Source organism: Oryzias melastigma, unplaced genomic scaffold (genome assembly GCF_002922805.2).
Source record: "Oryzias melastigma strain HK-1 unplaced genomic scaffold, ASM292280v2 sc00184, whole genome shotgun sequence".
Taxonomy (NCBI): Eukaryota; Metazoa; Chordata; class Actinopteri; order Beloniformes; family Adrianichthyidae; genus Oryzias; species Oryzias melastigma.
Genome location: NW_023416879.1, coordinates 376,478 through 394,998, shown reverse-complemented (window position 1 = coordinate 394,998; position 18,521 = coordinate 376,478). Strand labels below are relative to the sequence as shown.

The following is an 18,521-nucleotide window of genomic DNA, read 5'->3' as shown; positions in this document are numbered from 1 at the left end:
TGTACAGGTTTGACCATTCTTTACTCACAGAAGGCCCGTATCCACTCAGCCGGGATGAAGGCTTTAGATGAAAACTTTTGAGTGCCAGACACAAAGAACCCAGCATTACTCTGGTTCTGGATGAGTTATGGACTGACTTGGAACTCATCATAGTAATTACATCCAACATTGTCTGAGTTTACAGCTCAGAATCGTGTGTGTGTGTAGCAGAAACCTGTTCATGTGCCTATGCTTTAAAAATAAAAGAACGCTTGTTAGCACAGCCCCCCTCTAACACCTCTAACAGAGCTGATGAAGCACCCTCTGTCTGAATGCAGAGGAGGAGAGGTGATGCCTTCATGCCCCCATCTGTCTGAAAGTGCCCACAGTTGTTTTTGTTTCCAGGCTGACATTCACACCAGAGGCAGACGGCGCTTTGAGCACATGTCGAGGTGGAATGGAAGTGTTAGGTTTGTTTAAACACATGGTTGTAGTTTAAAGTGTTTGCTTCAGCCAGCAGAACATCCATTTGGATTCCTATTACAGTGGAAACTTTCCCATTTCAATGGTAAGATGATGTCATTCCAGTTTTTGCATTTTTGTTATTAGTTAAAAGCACATTCCTGTTACAGTCTCCTGGAAGTAGTTAAACAAATGTGTCCAGAACAATCAGAATCTTCCTCTGTCTAAGCCTTCTGTGAGGTTTTTAGAGGAGGAGGGTGGGGTTGGGTGGTCGTGGTGGTGGATGGGGCAGGATTTGTTCGTAAGGACCTCAGAGCCCACAGGTCAGCATCTACGAACTGCCTCCTCACAGCAGATAGGGGTCACACTGGCAGTAAACAGCTCATTCTGTCTGCTTTCTCAGTGGTTTCCTACCCATGGATAAATGATGAGGTGAGATGTAATCTGGGTTTTAGAGCCAGAACCACTGAAGCAGCCTTTTCACACCATCTGTTAATAGCTGGTAGTGAGGTGGAGGAAGGGAGAGTCACACATTTCTGTGTTTGGATGGAGCCCAGCTGATCGGCTACCATAATGCAGAGAAAACTGCTGTTTTAGTCGTGTTCAGCAGATGTTTCCCAAACAAGAGCTCAATGGAACCACTCATTAGATGACAAGAAGATGTGATATGTGTGCTGGGAGACAGGCAGAAACCTACGACTGTCTATTATTTCTATTTCTTTGCCTTTCGGCTGCTCCCTTTAGGGGTCACCACAGCCAATCATCCGCCTCCATCTAACCCACTGCATCCTCCTCGCTGTCACCCACCACCTTCATATCCTCCTTCACTACATCCATGAAGTTTTTTTTTTTTCCCCCTTTTCAGTTCTTTTCATAGTTACCCCACTTAAATGATTCAAAACACATTTACACGTATCAATGCTGCAGTTTGGTTTATGTTGGAGTTTTATTCTAAGCCTCTGAGAGCGATTGACATACAGTGGGAAGAAATTAACCTCAAAGATTTGGAGAATTGAGCTCCAGCACATTAAACAATTGAATTAGATCCATGCTGCGCTAGAGTCCGCACTGTTCCTGTAATCCTTCCTTATGGCACAAAATCCCGGTCTTTAAATGTGAGCATGAGAGCACTTTGACAATGTCATGTTCAGATATTGTTAACCTGCTTCTCTATAACCCTTCTTTCACATTCATGTTCCTGCTCTCATTCAAATCTGTTCTGTTGGTGTATGAACCTGTGGAAGTGTTTCTGAATCAGATCCTCTCTACACTTAAAACTCACCAGCCAATAGAATGACACTGCTGACTGTATATAAGAACTGGAGTAAGTGAGTGAGTGTGACGTCATCCATAGAAAATGCTTTACTTCCTGCTACATATAAATTAAGTTAATTCAGTTTCCATTTTTTCTGCAGTACAGGTGCTGTCATTTGACAAGGTTTAAAAGCAGCGATTGGTCAGAGTCACTCTGAGTCAACGTGTCTATGGAAACTACTGTCACCAATCAGGAGTGAGCTTGTTGAAGGTCAACACCCCTTCCCCTGAAAGCGGTCAGGGGGAGTCTGTCGGTCAAATGTTGAAGATGAGGACCAGCGGGAAACACATGCTTTACTAACCCCGGGCTCACACGGCTAGCATTAGAGCTCCGATTCGTGCGCCGCTGTCTTTACGTAACTTTAAAAGTGTGAGAGGAAATCCCACTGCAGGCATCCACGTCCTGCGCCGTCAGGCCTCTGCGGAGCTGGGAATCTGTTTCATTTGGTTTCAATTTTCGCCGGACGACGTAGCTGAACCGCAGTTAAAAAAAGGGGGGATTAGCGTGAATGTATTTGAGTTTGGAGTTTTGCGAGGTCGGCAGCAGAGTCTGTGTCTGCAGCCAACCAGAAGCTAATATGAGCCATCAGCTGTAGCTAGACCACTCCCACATCGCACCTGAGCTGTAACGGTATCCATGTGAGCCCGGGGTGAGGCATCTGATTGGTCCCTTTACAACTTGCAATATAGAAAATATATCATGATATAAAATCAGGATTAGCAAGAATATGTTTACAAAATATATGAGATCAAGAACGATTATTCTAACTTTTAGAATGACTGACTGTCAGCTGTTCATTTCTCTGTAGAAGTCTGTGGGATTTTGGGTTCTTGGAGCCAGCAGGTACTTCCTGTTTGGAACGTCAGTGGGAGGGGTCACTCATTCCAGTTCTCATATGTAGGGCTGGGTGATAATATTAGAACTATATTTTTTCACGATAGAACTTTTTCTTGATAGGATATGAGTCTATCGCGACAGACTATTACTTTAAAGGGCCGAAAAATTAAGGCTCGGCAGTTAGAGGGTTAGTCACAACATTGTGAATAAATGTTTGCATCAAATCGGTTATGTTCATTAGCTCTCCTTTTGGTAAATTTCTTCTGTCCTTCATCCTCCATCTGCACACGAGGTAAAAAAAACCAACACTTTTCCCCCTCAGTCACTTTACCTGTGTAGTGTTTAGTTTGACTGATATAGCAGCAATACATGCCACAATTTATAGCATGTTCCCGTTAGAACTGGATGATGAAGCTGCTTCACTTAAAGCAGCAACAGACTGATTAACAAGTGATGGTTTGGAGACGATGCTGTTGTTAGACGCTAATGCTATAATACTAATAATATAATACTCTTTTGAAAAATGCGCTGCCTCAGGCGGCAGCAAGTAGAAGCGGCTCCTGGCGTTTTGCCTTATTTTCTTACTTTTTAATATATTTTTGCTTCTGTACGTCTTTTTTGTGCTACTTTTGGCTCACTGCATCCACGCCGAGAGGACTTCCTCCTTTGTTTGCATCATCGATCAGCTGCTGGCTCTAAAACCACCATCCTCCGAAATCGGAGTGAAGCCTCAACTGCCGGAGGAGCTTCGGAGGAGACGCCGTGGATGCTGGGCGGGAGTTAAACGGTGAACAAAGAAGCGGCATTTTAAACCCTGTGTTCCCGCGATCATTACGGGTAACGTCAGGTCCCTGGCCAATAAGATGGACGAGCTGGAGGCGCTCACACGGACCCAGCAGGAGTACCGGGAGGCCAGTATCATCTGTTTCTCCAAAACTTGGCTCAACGGACTGATACCGGACTCTAACGTTTCTATTGCCGGCTTCCACACTGTGCGAGCGGACCGTGACACCACCGCGAGCGGTAAGAAGAGAGGAGGAGTGCTCGCCGTGCTCGTTAACAACAGGTGGTGCAATCCGGAGCATATCCACGTTAAGAGGAGCGTGTGCAGCCCTGACGTGGAGCTAATTGCTATCGGACTCCGCCCATATTATTTGCCGCGGGAGTTTTCAAACGTCATCGCCATAAACCTATACATTCCTCCGGCCGGCAATGCAGACGCGGCATGTGACGTCATCCACTCGGTCGCTGTGGATCTGCAGACTAAACACCCCGCTGCCTTCATGTTCATCACGGGGGATTTTAATCACGCCCGTCTCTCCTCCACCCTCCCCACATTCCACCAGTATGTCCAGTGTACTACAAGAGACAGTAAGACTTTGGATCTGGTGTATGCTAATACCAGCAATGCATACACTTCCACTGCACTCCCTCCACTGGGCAGGTCTGACCACAACCTGGTCCTGCTGTCCCCATCATATATCCCTGCGGTGAGGAAGCAACCAGTCACTGTGAGGACTGTGAGGATGTGGTCTGATGGTGCCATGGATTGCCTTCGGGATGCTCTGGAATCCACAGACTGGTCTGCTCTTTATGATCCACATGGGGAGGATCTGGATGGACTTACAGACTGTGTTTCGGGTTACATCAATTTCTGTACGGACGACTCCATCCCCACCAAAAAGGTTCGCTGTTTCCCGAACAACAAACCCTGGGTGACAAGCGACCTGAAGGCCCTCCTGAATGAGAAGAAGACGGCCTTTAGAGCCGGAGATCGCTCTGAGCTCAGAAGGGTCCAGAAGGATCTGAAACACCGTCTGCAGGAATGCAAGGACGCCTACAGGAGGAAGCTGGAGGAGAAACTGGAGAGAAGCCGGACCAGAGACGTGTGGAGTGGAATGAGAGCCATCACTGGTTTTCAGAGGAAGGGGAAAGGAGCTGTAGTAGGAGCTGTGGACCGAGCTAACGAGTTCAAAGAGTTTTTCAACAGGTTTGACTCCAGCTCCCCCTCCCACTGCTGCCCCCCCACTCCTCCACTGAATGACCATCGCTCTCCTTCACCCCCCTCAGTCCCCCTGTCACCTCTGGAGTCTTCAGTCCCCTCCCCTCAGCTGACTTCAAGCACCAACTCCACTACACCCCCCAACCCCCTGACTGGACTATTTATCACATCAAGCCAGGTGAGGAGAGAGCTGGAGAGGCTCAACGAGGGAAAGGCTGCTGGACCTGATGGCATCAGTCCGCGGGTGCTTAAGAACTGTTCCAGCCAGCTGTGTGGAGTTCTGCAGCACCTGTTCAACCAGAGCCTTCATCTCCAGAGGATCCCAGTGCTCTGGAAGACATCCTGCCTGGTCCCAGTGCCAAAGAAAAACCATCCTGCGGCACCGAGTGACTACAGGCCAATAGCACTGACCTCCCACGTGATGAAGGTCATGGAGCGGCTGGTGCTGTCACACCTCAGACCTCTGGTGAGCCCCTTTCAAGACTCACTGCAGTTTGCATATCAGCCCAAGGTTGGGGTTGATGATGCTGTGATACCCCTGCTGCAGAGGGCTTACAGCTTTCTGGACAGACTGAACACCACCGTGCGAGTCATGTTCTTCAACTTCTCTTCTGCCTTCAACACCATCCAGCCGAGACTGTTGAGGGCCAAGCTGGAGAACATGCAGGTGGAGGCTCCCCTGGTCGTGTGGATTGAGGACTACCTGACAGGTCGACCTCAGTTTGTGAGACTGCAGAGCTGTGTGTCTGACACCCTGACCAGCAACACAGGAGCCCCTCAAGGAACTGTGCTGTCTCCATTCTTATTCACTACCTACACTGCTGACTTCCAGTACTGCTCTGAGTTCTGTCACCTCCAGAAGTACTCGGATGACACAGCTATAGTTGGGTGTGTGGAGAACGGACTGGAAGATGAGTACAGGGACCTTGTGGACTGTTTCGTCCAGTGGTGCGAGGAGAATCACCTGCAGCTGAATGTGGCCAAGACTAAGGAGATGGTGGTGGACTTCAGTAGGAGTAGGCCCCCACCCTCCCCAGTCTGCATTGGTGGAAAAGATGTTGAGATCGTCACATCTTACAAGTTCCTGGGTGTCCATCTTGACCATAAACTGAAGTGGTCCACAAACACTGAAGCGGTCTACAAGAAGGCCATGAGCAGACTGTACTTCCTGAGGCGACTCAGGTCCTTCAACGTTTGTAACAGGATGCTCCACATGTTTTTCCAGTCTGTCATGGCAAGCGCCATATTCATTGCTGTAGTGTGCTGGGGTGCCGGCATCAAAGCAAAGGACTCCAACAGACTGGACAAACTCATTAAAAAGGCTGGTTCTGTTGTTGGTTCCAAGCTAGCCAGCTTAGAGGAAGTGGCGAGAGACAGAATGTTGGCTAAACTGCTGACCATCTTGGACAATCCCTCCCACCCTCTCTTTGAAACTGTGGACACTCTGAGAAGCAGCTTCAGCTGTAGACTCCTGCAGCCCCGCTGCTCTAAGGTCATTCCTGCCATCTGTCATTAGGCTTTATAACTCCTCCATGTGTAAAAGGTGAAAAGAAAACACCTTGGAGCTTTTTCTTAGGCTCTTTTTACATCTTTGTGTGTGTATATAGTCTTTTTCTGCTGCTATGTGTGTGCGTTTGTTTATTTATATTTATTCTGCTGCTATGACTACTTATGTTTATAAGTTAGTTACATTTTATTGATCATTTGAATTTTGTATTGATCTTTTAGCAGTTTAATGGTGTTTTGTGCTTTTTACTATTATTTATTGCTGCTTCTACAACTGAATTTCCCTGCGGGGATGAATAAAGTTGATCTTATCTTATCTTAATTATGGTGCTAACGCTCACAAGATGCTCCTGCTTCACCTATTCATAACCGGAACCGGTTTAACGTCAGTCAATAAAGACATGTTTATACCATTATAAATTACTTTAACGCAATTCCATTCTCTTAAACACATCTGAAAAGGTTAAAAAAGCAAAAATGCCTGAAGTGTTTCTGTGTTAAAGTGTTATCATTTGAACGGTAAAATATATGTATGGCTGGCAGATTTTTTTTTCCTAATTTACTGGCCAACTTTGAAGATGATTCATTCATTTTTGGCTCCTGTGTGGAGGTATTAAAGTTGTTCAAACTGACAAAAACAGAGTAACGTGCACTGCACATTGTGCAGAAGGCATGTTCCTATGGGGTCAAATCAGCTCAAAGTGAATAAAAAACAATATTGAAATTTTGAAAAACAGACATTGTAAATTAAAAAAATGACAGAGACAATTTGAAAACATTTTTAAACTCAAAGATATATATTGAAAACGTCAAGGAATTATTGAAAATTTTGAAAAAATAAAATAAAATTGAACATTTGAAAAAAATATTGAAAACTTGAAAGAAATATTGAAAGTCAGACCAGTTTGGAGGGGCCTCAGGTTTCAGGTTGGCTGTAGATTGAGATCTCATTCCACACTTCCTGAGTGTGCTGTGAGGTACTGCCTGCTGATAACTAACCCGTCCTTTGTTATTAATGTACTTCGGTTTGATAGTTACTGACTGCTGGAAGCAGACCTCAGCTCAAAAAGAGCGCACACATACTCCTTCAGAGGACTGGAACTTCAGAAAAAAAGTGTTGAGGTAGAATGACTTGGACACCAACAAAGAAGACCTTACAAAGAAATCAAACATCCTGTTTTACCAGCTGTGTCCTGTTTCATATAAAAACCTCCTTACTGGCTGCAGATGTCTTCATTCTGACTCTGACGGCCTCGCTGGGTTTTTATTCCATTACTCACCAGAGAAAAACGGTGGGAAAAAGTTTCATTTAACCCACAGAGGCAGATCATTGCAATGTAGGTTGCAAACAGCAAATGAGGATCCTTCCGGTAAACGTTTGGATTAAAAAGGACTTTAAAGTAGCAGTTTAATGGCGATATTTACACTGAACCCTGTAGCCGTGTGTCTGTCCGGTTTGCAGCAGGTACATTTTCTCTTAGATTTTTTGCAGATGTTTTCCTTCACTACATTGTTATCAAAGAAACAGTTCCAGAAGGAAAACCTTCTTTTCAAGGTAGCCACTCCAAACTTTTGGACAAAACATTTTAGTTTTACAGACCTTCTGAACCTTCTCAGTCTGTTTTCTCTGTTTTTTGTTCTGCGCTGCCACCTCAGAGGTCCTGCTTTAACATTTGCACAAGTGATCGGAGGGCAAGTCTGGAGTGTTACAAGAGCAGGACGTCTGTAGATTACCAAGCTTCTGCTTGTACCATCTGAACTGTTACCAAAGTCTTACTAATAGCTTGTGATGTTTGACTCCAACAGGATGAGTACAAGTCTGATCATTTTAGAAAGTGTCAATGTCTGGAGCAGCATTATTAGATTGTTGTTGCCTTTTGATGTTGTTTCCATCCATGTACAATATGTCCACACTTCTATCTACTTATCCACAGACAGCAGATACAAATATTCCTATTTTTAAGAACAAATCAAAGGAAATTATACTTTAGCTTACCTTTTTATTGACCCACTATACCTATACTTAGCCAAAAAATCTGTGTCCTTCTCTACAACAGTTCATTAGAAATTCACCTCTGCAGTTGTGGGCAGGACTCTGTGGAGTAAGCCTGCACTTATTTCCCCTAATCTCTTTATATACACTCTCTCTCCAGCTTACAGAACCTTACACCCCCAACCTAACATTACCTGTGCAACAAAAAATGCGAGCAACATAATTTCTATCCAGCCATACAGTTCTGGTCCAGATTCCAGCTCAGACCAGGAAAACAAAGACGTTCATGGATCTATTGGTCTGACAGTGGATGATCAGAATGGAGCGGAGCAGGGAGCTTGTGGCCCGTCCAGCGTATTTTCTGCTTCACAAAAAATATCTTATTCATACTGCTTTTTTTTCATCTGCTCCTGAATCACAAGAATTTGAATGAAGAAATGCTGAGAAAATGCTGTTTTAAACTTCATCATTTCACAAGTGTCCTCCATCATCAGAGAAATGCTACAAGAATATGTTAAAGACACCAAAAAACAAAATTTTCATCATATAAAGTTCTTCTGAGGTGTTTGAAAGTTGGGAAAAATGTAAGTGGCCCCTTTTCAAAAAGCAAGCTCAGGTCTCTGCCAGTGTTCAGGCTTAAACCGTTGTTTGACTTGACAGAGCAAAACCTCAAAACACAAAAAAATCAGTTTTGTGTCCTCTTTGTCCCACGGTCATAACATCAAACATCTTAAACATTCAGCTAATCTAAACCTTCAATGACCTTGTCTTTCACAGGTTTGACTTTTTTTTAAAACTTCTTTCCTTCTGTAACATTTTAAGATGCTAGATTTTTTTTTCTGCCTTCATCATGAATCTGCCCTGCTTCTCCTTCTCTCCTGAAGCCTGTTGGCGGTGATGGGACACAATGGAGGACAAAGGCCCCCGTGTAGCCGACTATTTTGTGGTAGCCGGGCTGACGGACCCGTCAAAGCCTTTGGAGCAGGAGATCCACTTTGATGACGTGTGCCATAAGACCGCAAAGCCCAAAGCTCCCATCACGGATGTGGCTGTGGTGATCCGGTCTGTGGGGGAGGAGGTCCCACCGGGGTTCACCTGCATAGAGACGACGCCAACCGGCCAGTCAGCCGATCTGAACAGCGGAGGGCTCATGGCACCTCAGATCTTCCTGTGCTACAGGCGAGGCCGTGACAAGCCGCCGCTCATAGACCTGGGGTGAGTGTGCCGGGGTTTCTCATCTGTCTCATGTTAGCTTTAGCACAGATGCAGCTTTAATGAGAAATGTCTAAATGAAGTGTTGCCCTTTTTTTGTTTCTGAAGTTTTTTCTTTGGAACAATCTTGATTAACAGGAATTCTGGTTAATTTCAGTGGAAAACGCACAGACACTTCAAATTTTGTTTGTTACAGCCAAAAATGACCGAATGCAAAACAAAGATTGGTTATTTGTTCTCTAAAACAGTTGTACAGTTGGGATCAGAAATAACACTTTAAAATAGCAGCATTGCTACAGCCTTACCCTTCAAAATAAAGTGTTATTTTACCAAACTGCTGTGGGAGAGAGAAAGTCAAAACATTTCAAATTACAAATACATACATTTCTTGCATTTAGGACAACATTGATTAATCCATGTTTTTGTTGTTCGTTTTTTTTTTTTTTTTTTTTTTAAAGATGGGTTTTTTAATCCAATCTATGTAAGATTAACAGATCAATAATCAATATGTAAAAAACATAGATCGATTTAGCACATAAAGCTAAAGTCTGCTATCTTGATGCTAACGTTTAATGGAATTTCCCAAAGGACGGCTAATGCTAACAGTCGATCAAAACATACATTGATGACTAAATAAAATCTTTATAAAATCACAGACATGAATTTTAATTTTAAGGAAATATTTTTAAAGTAACAATTTGTGGTCTGAAACACAGTTTTTCCCTCATTCTTTCTTCTTCTTCTTCTTGAATTAGGAGCACTTTTATAGCGGAGTCACCACCTAGTGGTCAAACTGAAACGTCCTCCAGGAGAAGCAGAACAATGCTTCCAATGTTAATGATCTGAACATTTTAGTTAGAACTTCTCCTTTAGAGAATCCATGAAACACGTAAGGGATAATACCCGACGAAGTGTGCGTTATGAGAAATTAACGCACGACGCGGAGGCCTAAACCGTCCGACGCGAAGCGGAGGACGGTTGCCTCCGCGGAGTGCGTTAATTTCTCATAATGCACTCTACGGAGGGTATTATCCCGCTTATACCATGGTCTTTACAAAATAAATAAACATTCAATCAATATTTAGTACTTTATTCTTGTTATTTCTTTGGTTTAGCTCATTTTTTCACAAAAAGCGGACTATTTGATCCGTGATGCGGTTTGTTGTCACGCTGACATGGAACACGGCATGAAGCCGGAAGCCGTTACAGACCTCAGCTGCAGCGGTAAAGTGTCGCTGTTTTGAAAGAAAGACCCGGACAAATTAGGATATTTTTCTTCTTTTTCTGACGTTAATCCTTCAGTGAGCAGCTAGAACATATTCAGCTTCTGTCTGTGTTTCATTTCACGGCAGGTTCGTTCTTCTGAGCTGCTCTAAAATGAGAAACTCCCTCTTGTGGTGAAACAGAAGACTACACCTTTCATGTCGAGTGGTGTTTTATTAGAAGGAGAATAACCAATTTGTCAATATTAATTTACCTTACAAAAGGAGAGGAATATAAATGCTGGTCGCTACAATAAGTTGAATAAAGCATCAGTTCAGAGAGAAAGTTCATCCATTACTGCTTGTTTTGTCCAGACGATGAAGGAAAAACGTGTTTTAAAGAAGCCTGTGCAGTGATATCGAACGTTTGGTCTGTGTGACCGGAACTTCTTTTTTAGGTGTGCGTTATTACTGTGCATTATCACTTTTTAATGCACACCCAGCAGCCAATCGGAATTGAGTATTCACCCAGACCATGGTATAATGGATGATATTAACAATCTCATTATTTCACTGATACATTTACAGTATGTGAACTGGATCAGATTAATATGAATATATTCAAATCATATAGTAGATTATTAATGTATTTATAAACAAATGTGTATAAATGTGTAAACTGTGTAAACTCAAAATTGAATTCAATTGAATTGAATTAAGAGGATCGAAAGAATAAAATAATAATAAAAAGAAAATAATTAGAATCGAATCAATCCAGGGGTTTGTGAATCAAATCACATCTTTTCTGGAAATTATTATTGATACTCAGCCCTATTTAGCACTACTGGGAGTTGTTATTATTGCGTGTCTTTGTTTGTTTTTATTTGTTTTTCTCTGCCCCCTTATCCAGATCATTCCATTTTTATTTATTGATTTCTAACCAGGTAGATCCATCCTCCCCCTGCTGGTTCCTTATCTCCTGGGTCTAAGTCTTCTGTTGTAGATTTGTCCAGTAACTAAATCAAGCAGTCCGTCAGAGAGCTGGAATCCTGCTCATCCCTCCAGCAGCAGTGGGATGCATGTGCAGACTGAATGCTGCAGGGCTGAACATCCTGCTGTGAATGCAGCTGGGGAGTTCTGCTGATGAAGGTGCTCCAGATCGGTTTGACCTTTAAATGTAACCATCTCTGCTGTGAGTGCGGTTGAGACACAGCTACTTTTTTTTTGTTGTTACTGTTATCATGAAACACTGTAGTTCATAGTAAGTGGCTGTTTTAAATGTTTCAGGCATTAAAGATATTTTACAAAGCAGAGTTTGATCTCTTTCTGTGTAAAGTGGAGGGTTTGCTTTCCATCCTCAGACCCAGTAAACCGTCTGATTTCTGAACTTCAGCGACATTTTTCCTAATAATAATAAATTCGATTGGAACTGTTGGGGGTTAAACCATTGACTGTATGTGAGAACTGGAGTGAGTGAGTGTGATGTCGTCCATAGAAAACGATTTACTTCTGACTCAGATCAAATTAAGTCAAATTTAGTCGCCATGTTTTCATGATATGGACGCTACCGCGTTGGCGCTAGATGACGTCTGAGCCAATGATTGGTCTGAGTTGATCTGAGTCAGCGTTTCTATGGCAACCACTCTCACCAATCAGGAATGAGCTTGTTTGAAGGCCACACCCCTACTTGAAAGTTGGGTACACAAATTCTGTCAATCAAATGTTTTGAACATTGGAAGTGGCTCCACCCACTTTTATTGAGGCATCTTATTGGTCAGTTTATAACTTTAATAACTTTAATAACTTGAACTACAGAAGGATTGATCATGGAAAAAAATGTAATTATCAAGAAGATTTTTAATAAAAGGTAACAGAGCCAGAATGTTTGTTCTGACCAATAGAATGATTGAGTAACAGCTGTTTATTTCTCTATAGAAGTCTTTAGGATTTTGGCTTCTTGGAATTAGCAGGTACTTCCTGTTTGGAACATGAGTGAGGGGGGGTCACTGAGTCCATTTCTCATATACAGTCAAGAGTGTTGTTGTGTCAGCCTTCTGCATGTTAGTGGGTAGAGAAGCTGAAGCGTTTGCCTTCAAACCCTCCTTCGCAGCAGCTTCCAGCAGCCTTTTTCTGCTCGGAGGACATTACCTATCTTTGACTTTGCTGTGAAAGTGCTGCAGAGTGTGTTACAGATGTCCTCTCTTCATTATCTCTAGAAGCTTGTGAAGGCGGCTCTTTATGTTCACACCACCCTGACTGTCAGAGGAAGGTGGTGACAATGCTAAAGAGGCTCATGCTGGCCTCTGACACAACAGAGAGACACTGAGGCTCTCAGCCTCTCTGCTCCACACAATCAGCAGCTGAGAGCTCAGAAGGGCCTCCTTCTGCAGAAGCTGGATATGATGAGTTGCTATGTGAGCCAGGGAAGATCTAATGGTGATGCAGCCATAATGCATGTCAGGTTTGTCCCTTGTTTTGACTCCACACAGTCGACCATTTTTTAAAAATATTTTTGACGAGGGTGGAGTTAATTCCAATCAATGTACCTGTCCCACTTCAGAGTGGATTATTACTGTTCAGAATCCTGTATGATCTGCCCAGTGTCTTTAAGTCGAATAACAACTAAGTTCAGAATCTCACTGCTGTGTGTTTGTCCTTTAATAAATAATGCTGTCCCACATGTGACTAATCCATCCATCCAACCGTCCGTCCATCCATCCATCCATCCATCCATCCATCCATCCATCCATCCATCCATCGATGGATGGAAAACAACCTCAGTGATTATTCCCTGAATTGCTCCAGTTTCAAATGTTATGAATGTCAATTTCAAACAAGCTACAACAGTGAAGTTGAAGTGCTGACACAAAGTGCAAACAGACCTGACTGATCTCCTTCTACCGAGTCCAGGGGGTCGTGTCAGGTCAACTATGACAGAGCAAGGAAACCTGCAGGATGGTGACAGTGTTTCTTTACTTTTGAAATGGTCTCTTCTTCTTTTCTTCAGGCACAGCTAGCAAACTGATTTTATAATGCATTTTTTATTCAGCAGAATCCAGTTTTTAGGCTGACGGAGGAACAGCTTTCCCTTCACAGTCTGCCCCCACAGCCGTCTGGAACACACAGATGCTTGACTGTCAAAATGTGTGATAAATGACACAAGGAACAAAATGTGTCATAAGAAACAAAACCTGTAAAGACATAAAGTGAAGAGCTGAAAGTCCATTTCGACCTTCACTGAGCATGTCACAGAGTTCTCCTTAAATGCAGTGAAGGATGTCTTTGCTTTCCTTGCCTCCTGCCATAGGGTGCTGTTTCAGTGGAAGGAGCGGCTGAAGCAGGGCTGCCACCTCATCCAGACCACGCCCTTCGGACGCTCGGCCAACATCAGCGGGAACTCCTCCCAACGCATTTACATCACCTACCGCCGCGCTCCTGAGAGCCAGCCCCACACTGCCCTGGCCGTCACGGACATCTGCATCATTATCCCCAGCAAAGGGGAGACGCCTCCACACACTTTCTGCAAGGTGGAGAAGAACCTGAACAGCAGCATGGTGAGGTGGACAGCAGCACGCCAGAACTCAGTCACCGACCCACAACCATCTGCCTAATTCCAGGAACTGCTGGAATAACGTTGATCGTGTCAACATTAGAAAAGTTAGGTTAAAGATTTTGTGTTTAAGCGTCACTTAAACAAAACCAGAAAATTCAAGCCATCAATAAACACAGACAGATGTGTTCATTAAACGTAATATTTTTCAATTTCTTCTGCCCCTACTCCCCTAAAGGTGGGCAAAAAATTGGCAAATTTAAGAAGAAGACCGCTTGGTGAACCAGTCGAGCAGGGGTGTCCAAATCCAGGCCTCCTGCAGGTTTTGCAGAAATCCTGTCTCAACTGCTACTGATTATTTGGACCAGGTGTCTTTAGCCAATTAGAAACTTCAATTGCAGGTTTTTTGGAATCCAGGCAAGACACCAGTATACACATTTTTCATTTTTTCACCCCCTAAACACTGCAAAAATATTCAGTACTGTTCACGTGATTAGTATACTCTCCTTGTATGGAGCCTGACTGTTAGAATGGAGGAAATTTGACAGATCAGAGTGTAGTTTGTGTGGACATCTTACAGGTGTCTTACAGGCACTTGCATATCACGTGCACACCCCGTCCGTGCAGCATTTGTATGGCGTTACATTTCCACCAAAAGTCCTCCACAAGCGTACATCAAACTCCACGCGCAATGAACATAAATTTCTATTTTTTTCAGTTATTTTACTTTGAAAAACAAATGATACACGGTTCTATTTATGCTGTCAGTATTGCCCTAGCAACGGTAACGGGGGAAATGGAAAAGCGGCCAATCATATACGGGTTTCTGTTTTTTTTTTTGCTTTTACGTACTTCAGGTGCGCAATGAGCGTACTTCAGGTGTACATTGAACGTTCCACAGGCACAATTCTGCCTCCATGAGCGCTCCTGTAGTTCTATGGGCTCGTGGAGGCACTCCTGCGCGAGTTCGTGTAAAAAAACAAAAAAGAACAAAAAACGCTAACCTGCGTATGATTGGTCACTTTTCCATTGGTCCCGCCCTGTTACTGTTGTTAGGGCAATACTGATGGATCAGTTTATCATTCGTTTTTCAAAGTAAACTAAATGAAAAAAAAAAAGAGTTTTGACGAAAATTTAACGCCATTAATTTGTGCAAAGATAGTAAGGAGCCATTACTCACTAATGACTAAAGTGTGGGACAAGAAAACCAGATGACAGCATTGCTACTAAGTCACAAATGTGTGTAATTTACTCTGAGTCTTACGTGTAGCCATACAAATGCTTCACGATAAGCTCACCACACACACGATAATGGTACGTTCCATTTTCAGGACATCCACTGAGGTGGTTGTACGAGCCTTAAGGGAACTGTTAGACACAGCTGCGCTCCTCTTAAGATGGAGCTGCTCCTCTCTACGACCGTCAACAAACCTGAACAACCTAAAAACCCAAGAATATAAGGCTTTACCTTTGAAGAGGTGTAGCCTCAGTTGTGTTAAAATGTGTTTTGTTTCATGCTGTGGCTTTTGTGTTTTTGTTCTCTTGAGAGGTGGCAGCTCCTCAACAGAGTTTAGAGCATCACTGCAGCAAAGTTGGTGAAAAACCTAAAGAGACCTGTAGACTGTTTCATTGCCTTCCGGATCAGCGGCTCGTACAATTATAGTTTTAACCATCCAATCATGGTACACAATGTTACCGAGGACAACAGGCTGTTTTTGCTGGTTTTCAGTGGGGCTCCTCTGTGTACCTGTGTTACAAGAAGTCTGTGGCCAAAACCAACACGATGGCGTATAAAGCAGGTAAGCTCCTTGTTTTCATGCAATAAACAGAGCTCTCAAACTAGCGGCCTGCGGCCATTTGTGGCCCCCAAGTCCCCCGCCTTAAGATGACAGTTCAATGTCTACCATAGACTGTAAAAACAATGGACTGAGCGAGCCATTAGGTCCCCCATTGGAAATGCATTACTTCCTCTCCTTGTGAAAGTAGGCCGCCGCTTTCACCGTCAATTCCTGAAAAGGATACCGCCATTTGCAAACAATCTTCAGCGATTGGTCTGAGTCATAGCTGAGTCATGGAATCTACAGGAAGTACTGTCGCCAATCAGGAGTGAGTTTATTGCAACCATCTGTCTCTTTCCACGCCTCTACCACGTGACCGCGGATGTAAACAGCTTCTACTTTAATCACGGCGGCTCGGGAGAATCATACAAGTCTTTGTTGAAGCCTTGGAGGGAGAACCATTCCAACATTTGATTATGTCAGCGGTCCTTTGGGATTTACTTACATTTATTGCTTTTTGTCGAGATAAAAGGAGCATTTGGGTGACGCCGTGCCCGCCATCCCCTCGCGCGCGGGCCGCAGCGGCCAGGTTAGAGTCTGACCAGATGCACGTGAGAAGCGCGTTCAGCGGTATTTAAAATAAATAACCATCCTAACAAGTGAACAGCTGGATCTTTATTCTGTTTGAAAACACCACCAGGTTTCAAGTTTGTCTCGCGCTCCTCAGACAGCTGCGTCTAATTCAGGCTGAAGCTGGAAAATTGCGGCAAAGATGAAACTTTGGTACATGATTGGTACATTGTTGAATTGTAAAGTAGGTGTTAAAAGGTCTTCACGGACCCATTGATGAAGTCTGCTCCCATTGGCTACCCGTCATCTGTCAATCAAACCCCCCAGACGTTCGACGTCAGACCCACAAACGCTTATTGAGCCATCTGATTGGTCAATTTATAACTCTAATAACTTGTGATAATGGATAAAAATCTTTAAAAAAAAATTAGGATTAGAAAAAAGAAGTTAATCAGAAAGCAGCAGAGGAAGAATGATTATTCTGACATATAAAATGACTGAGAAATAACTGTCTGTTTCTCAATGTAAGTCAATGGGACTTTGGCCTTTTTGCAACCCAGTGGTACTTCCTATATGGAACACGGAAGGAGGGGGGGCTTGCTCTGTCCAGTTATTCTTATACAGTCTATGATGTCTACTAAGAAATATCTCTGCATGTCCACGCTTCTTTGATGATAGCTTTGTATTTTCTTTGTATTTGCTTTATGATGTTTCAGCTTTATGCTTAAAACTTTGCATTTGCTATTGTTGTTGGATCTGGTTGCCAGAAAAGTCCCTAGCAACAGTTGCTAGCCTTGTTAGCTCCTGTCAATTCACAGGAAGATATTGCTTAGTAGTACATGAGCATGAACAAATGTTCAATAAACTTGTTCAGTAGACAGACAATGGACCAAAGACGTAGACGGTGGATGCAAAGACATATTTTTGGCACAAATGGAACCCCATACGGCCCAACCTCAGCCAGACTCTGCTTTCAGTGGACCCAAGGGAAACTGAGTTTGAAAGTCCTGACTTAAACGGTGATCTGAGTCAATATGTCATCTAAAGAGGAATACATTTTTACTCTTGTTTTCTCTTATAGTTTGGCTTTAAAGTGAGAAAATAATCACTGGTCCAGCAGTATTTATGAAAGCATTTTGAATGTATCCTAGTAGATTAATGAGTGGGAGCAACAGTGTTAGAAACAGGTGTTGTGGTAAATATTTATGCACGGTTGAATTGTAGTGGAAGAGTCTGTTAAGCCTATTCAGAGGACTGATTGAGAGCTAATAAACCAATAAAATGAATGAAGTGACGGACTTACCCCATTGTCATGTGACCTCCAGGTTTGTATGGAGCCCACTTAAAGCCGGTTTTCCAGCTCAGCTTTCTACTCTTTTAACCAGATATGATGCAGTCAAACCCCATTCACCTCTAAAACCAGCACATTTACCACACTACTGTTTTCAGTCAGGTCAGGATTAAAAGGTCAGAAGATGATCAAGAGGCTGGTTGTCCTGTTTCATGTTTAATTTGTTTCTAAAATTGAGCTGATGTCTAACTGTGTGTGAAATAAAGCCTTAGATAAACACCAATAATAAAAACGATGGATTGTTTATGGGGAAAAGTCTTGAAATCACCAGGAGCTCCAGGGCTAATCTTTTTGTGGTTCTTTTAGCATGTAAGAGGATTCAAATAATTCCTGAAAACAAAAGAATCCGAACCTAGACCTGAACTCAAAGATCTCAGAAACGGTGGAACATGCAGGGATGGACCTGTCAATGCTGGTCACACTTATTGAACTGTGGCTTGACAGAGTAAGGAGGTACCTGTTTCAGGGAAAACACGTTCACATCATGATTAGAAATGCTTATCACAGCTTTAACAGCTAAAGAAATATAATAATCACTACTATCACAGCTAAACAGCTAAATGTTAAATACATTTTAAAATATATATTTTAATATAGAAATAAAATGAGACAAAAAAAGCCTTAAATTGAACCAAACTGTAAATAAGAGTGTGTGTGGTAAATACACTTGTTCACTAAAATTAAAGGAGCACTTTAAAGAAACACATTAGATACATCAGATCTCAAGTTGGATATCTATACAAATAACGACAGGACAGTGTCTT

General features: G+C 43.0%; 1 protein-coding gene across 3 annotated transcripts in view; it reads left to right on the top strand.

The window, feature by feature from the left end:
• Positions 1–18,521, top strand: part of LOC112138633 (C-myc promoter-binding protein) — a gene marked incomplete at its 3' end in the record, with an annotated part of 46,287 nt that overhangs the window by 12,226 nt on the left and 15,540 nt on the right. For all 3 annotated transcript variants that reach the window (XM_024261223.2, XM_024261222.2, XM_036210713.1), the window contains 3 exon segments: positions 8,979–9,309; positions 13,816–14,062; positions 15,788–15,857. In XM_024261223.2, the coding sequence (XP_024116991.1) occupies positions 9,002–9,309; positions 13,816–14,062; positions 15,788–15,857 (625 nt within the window).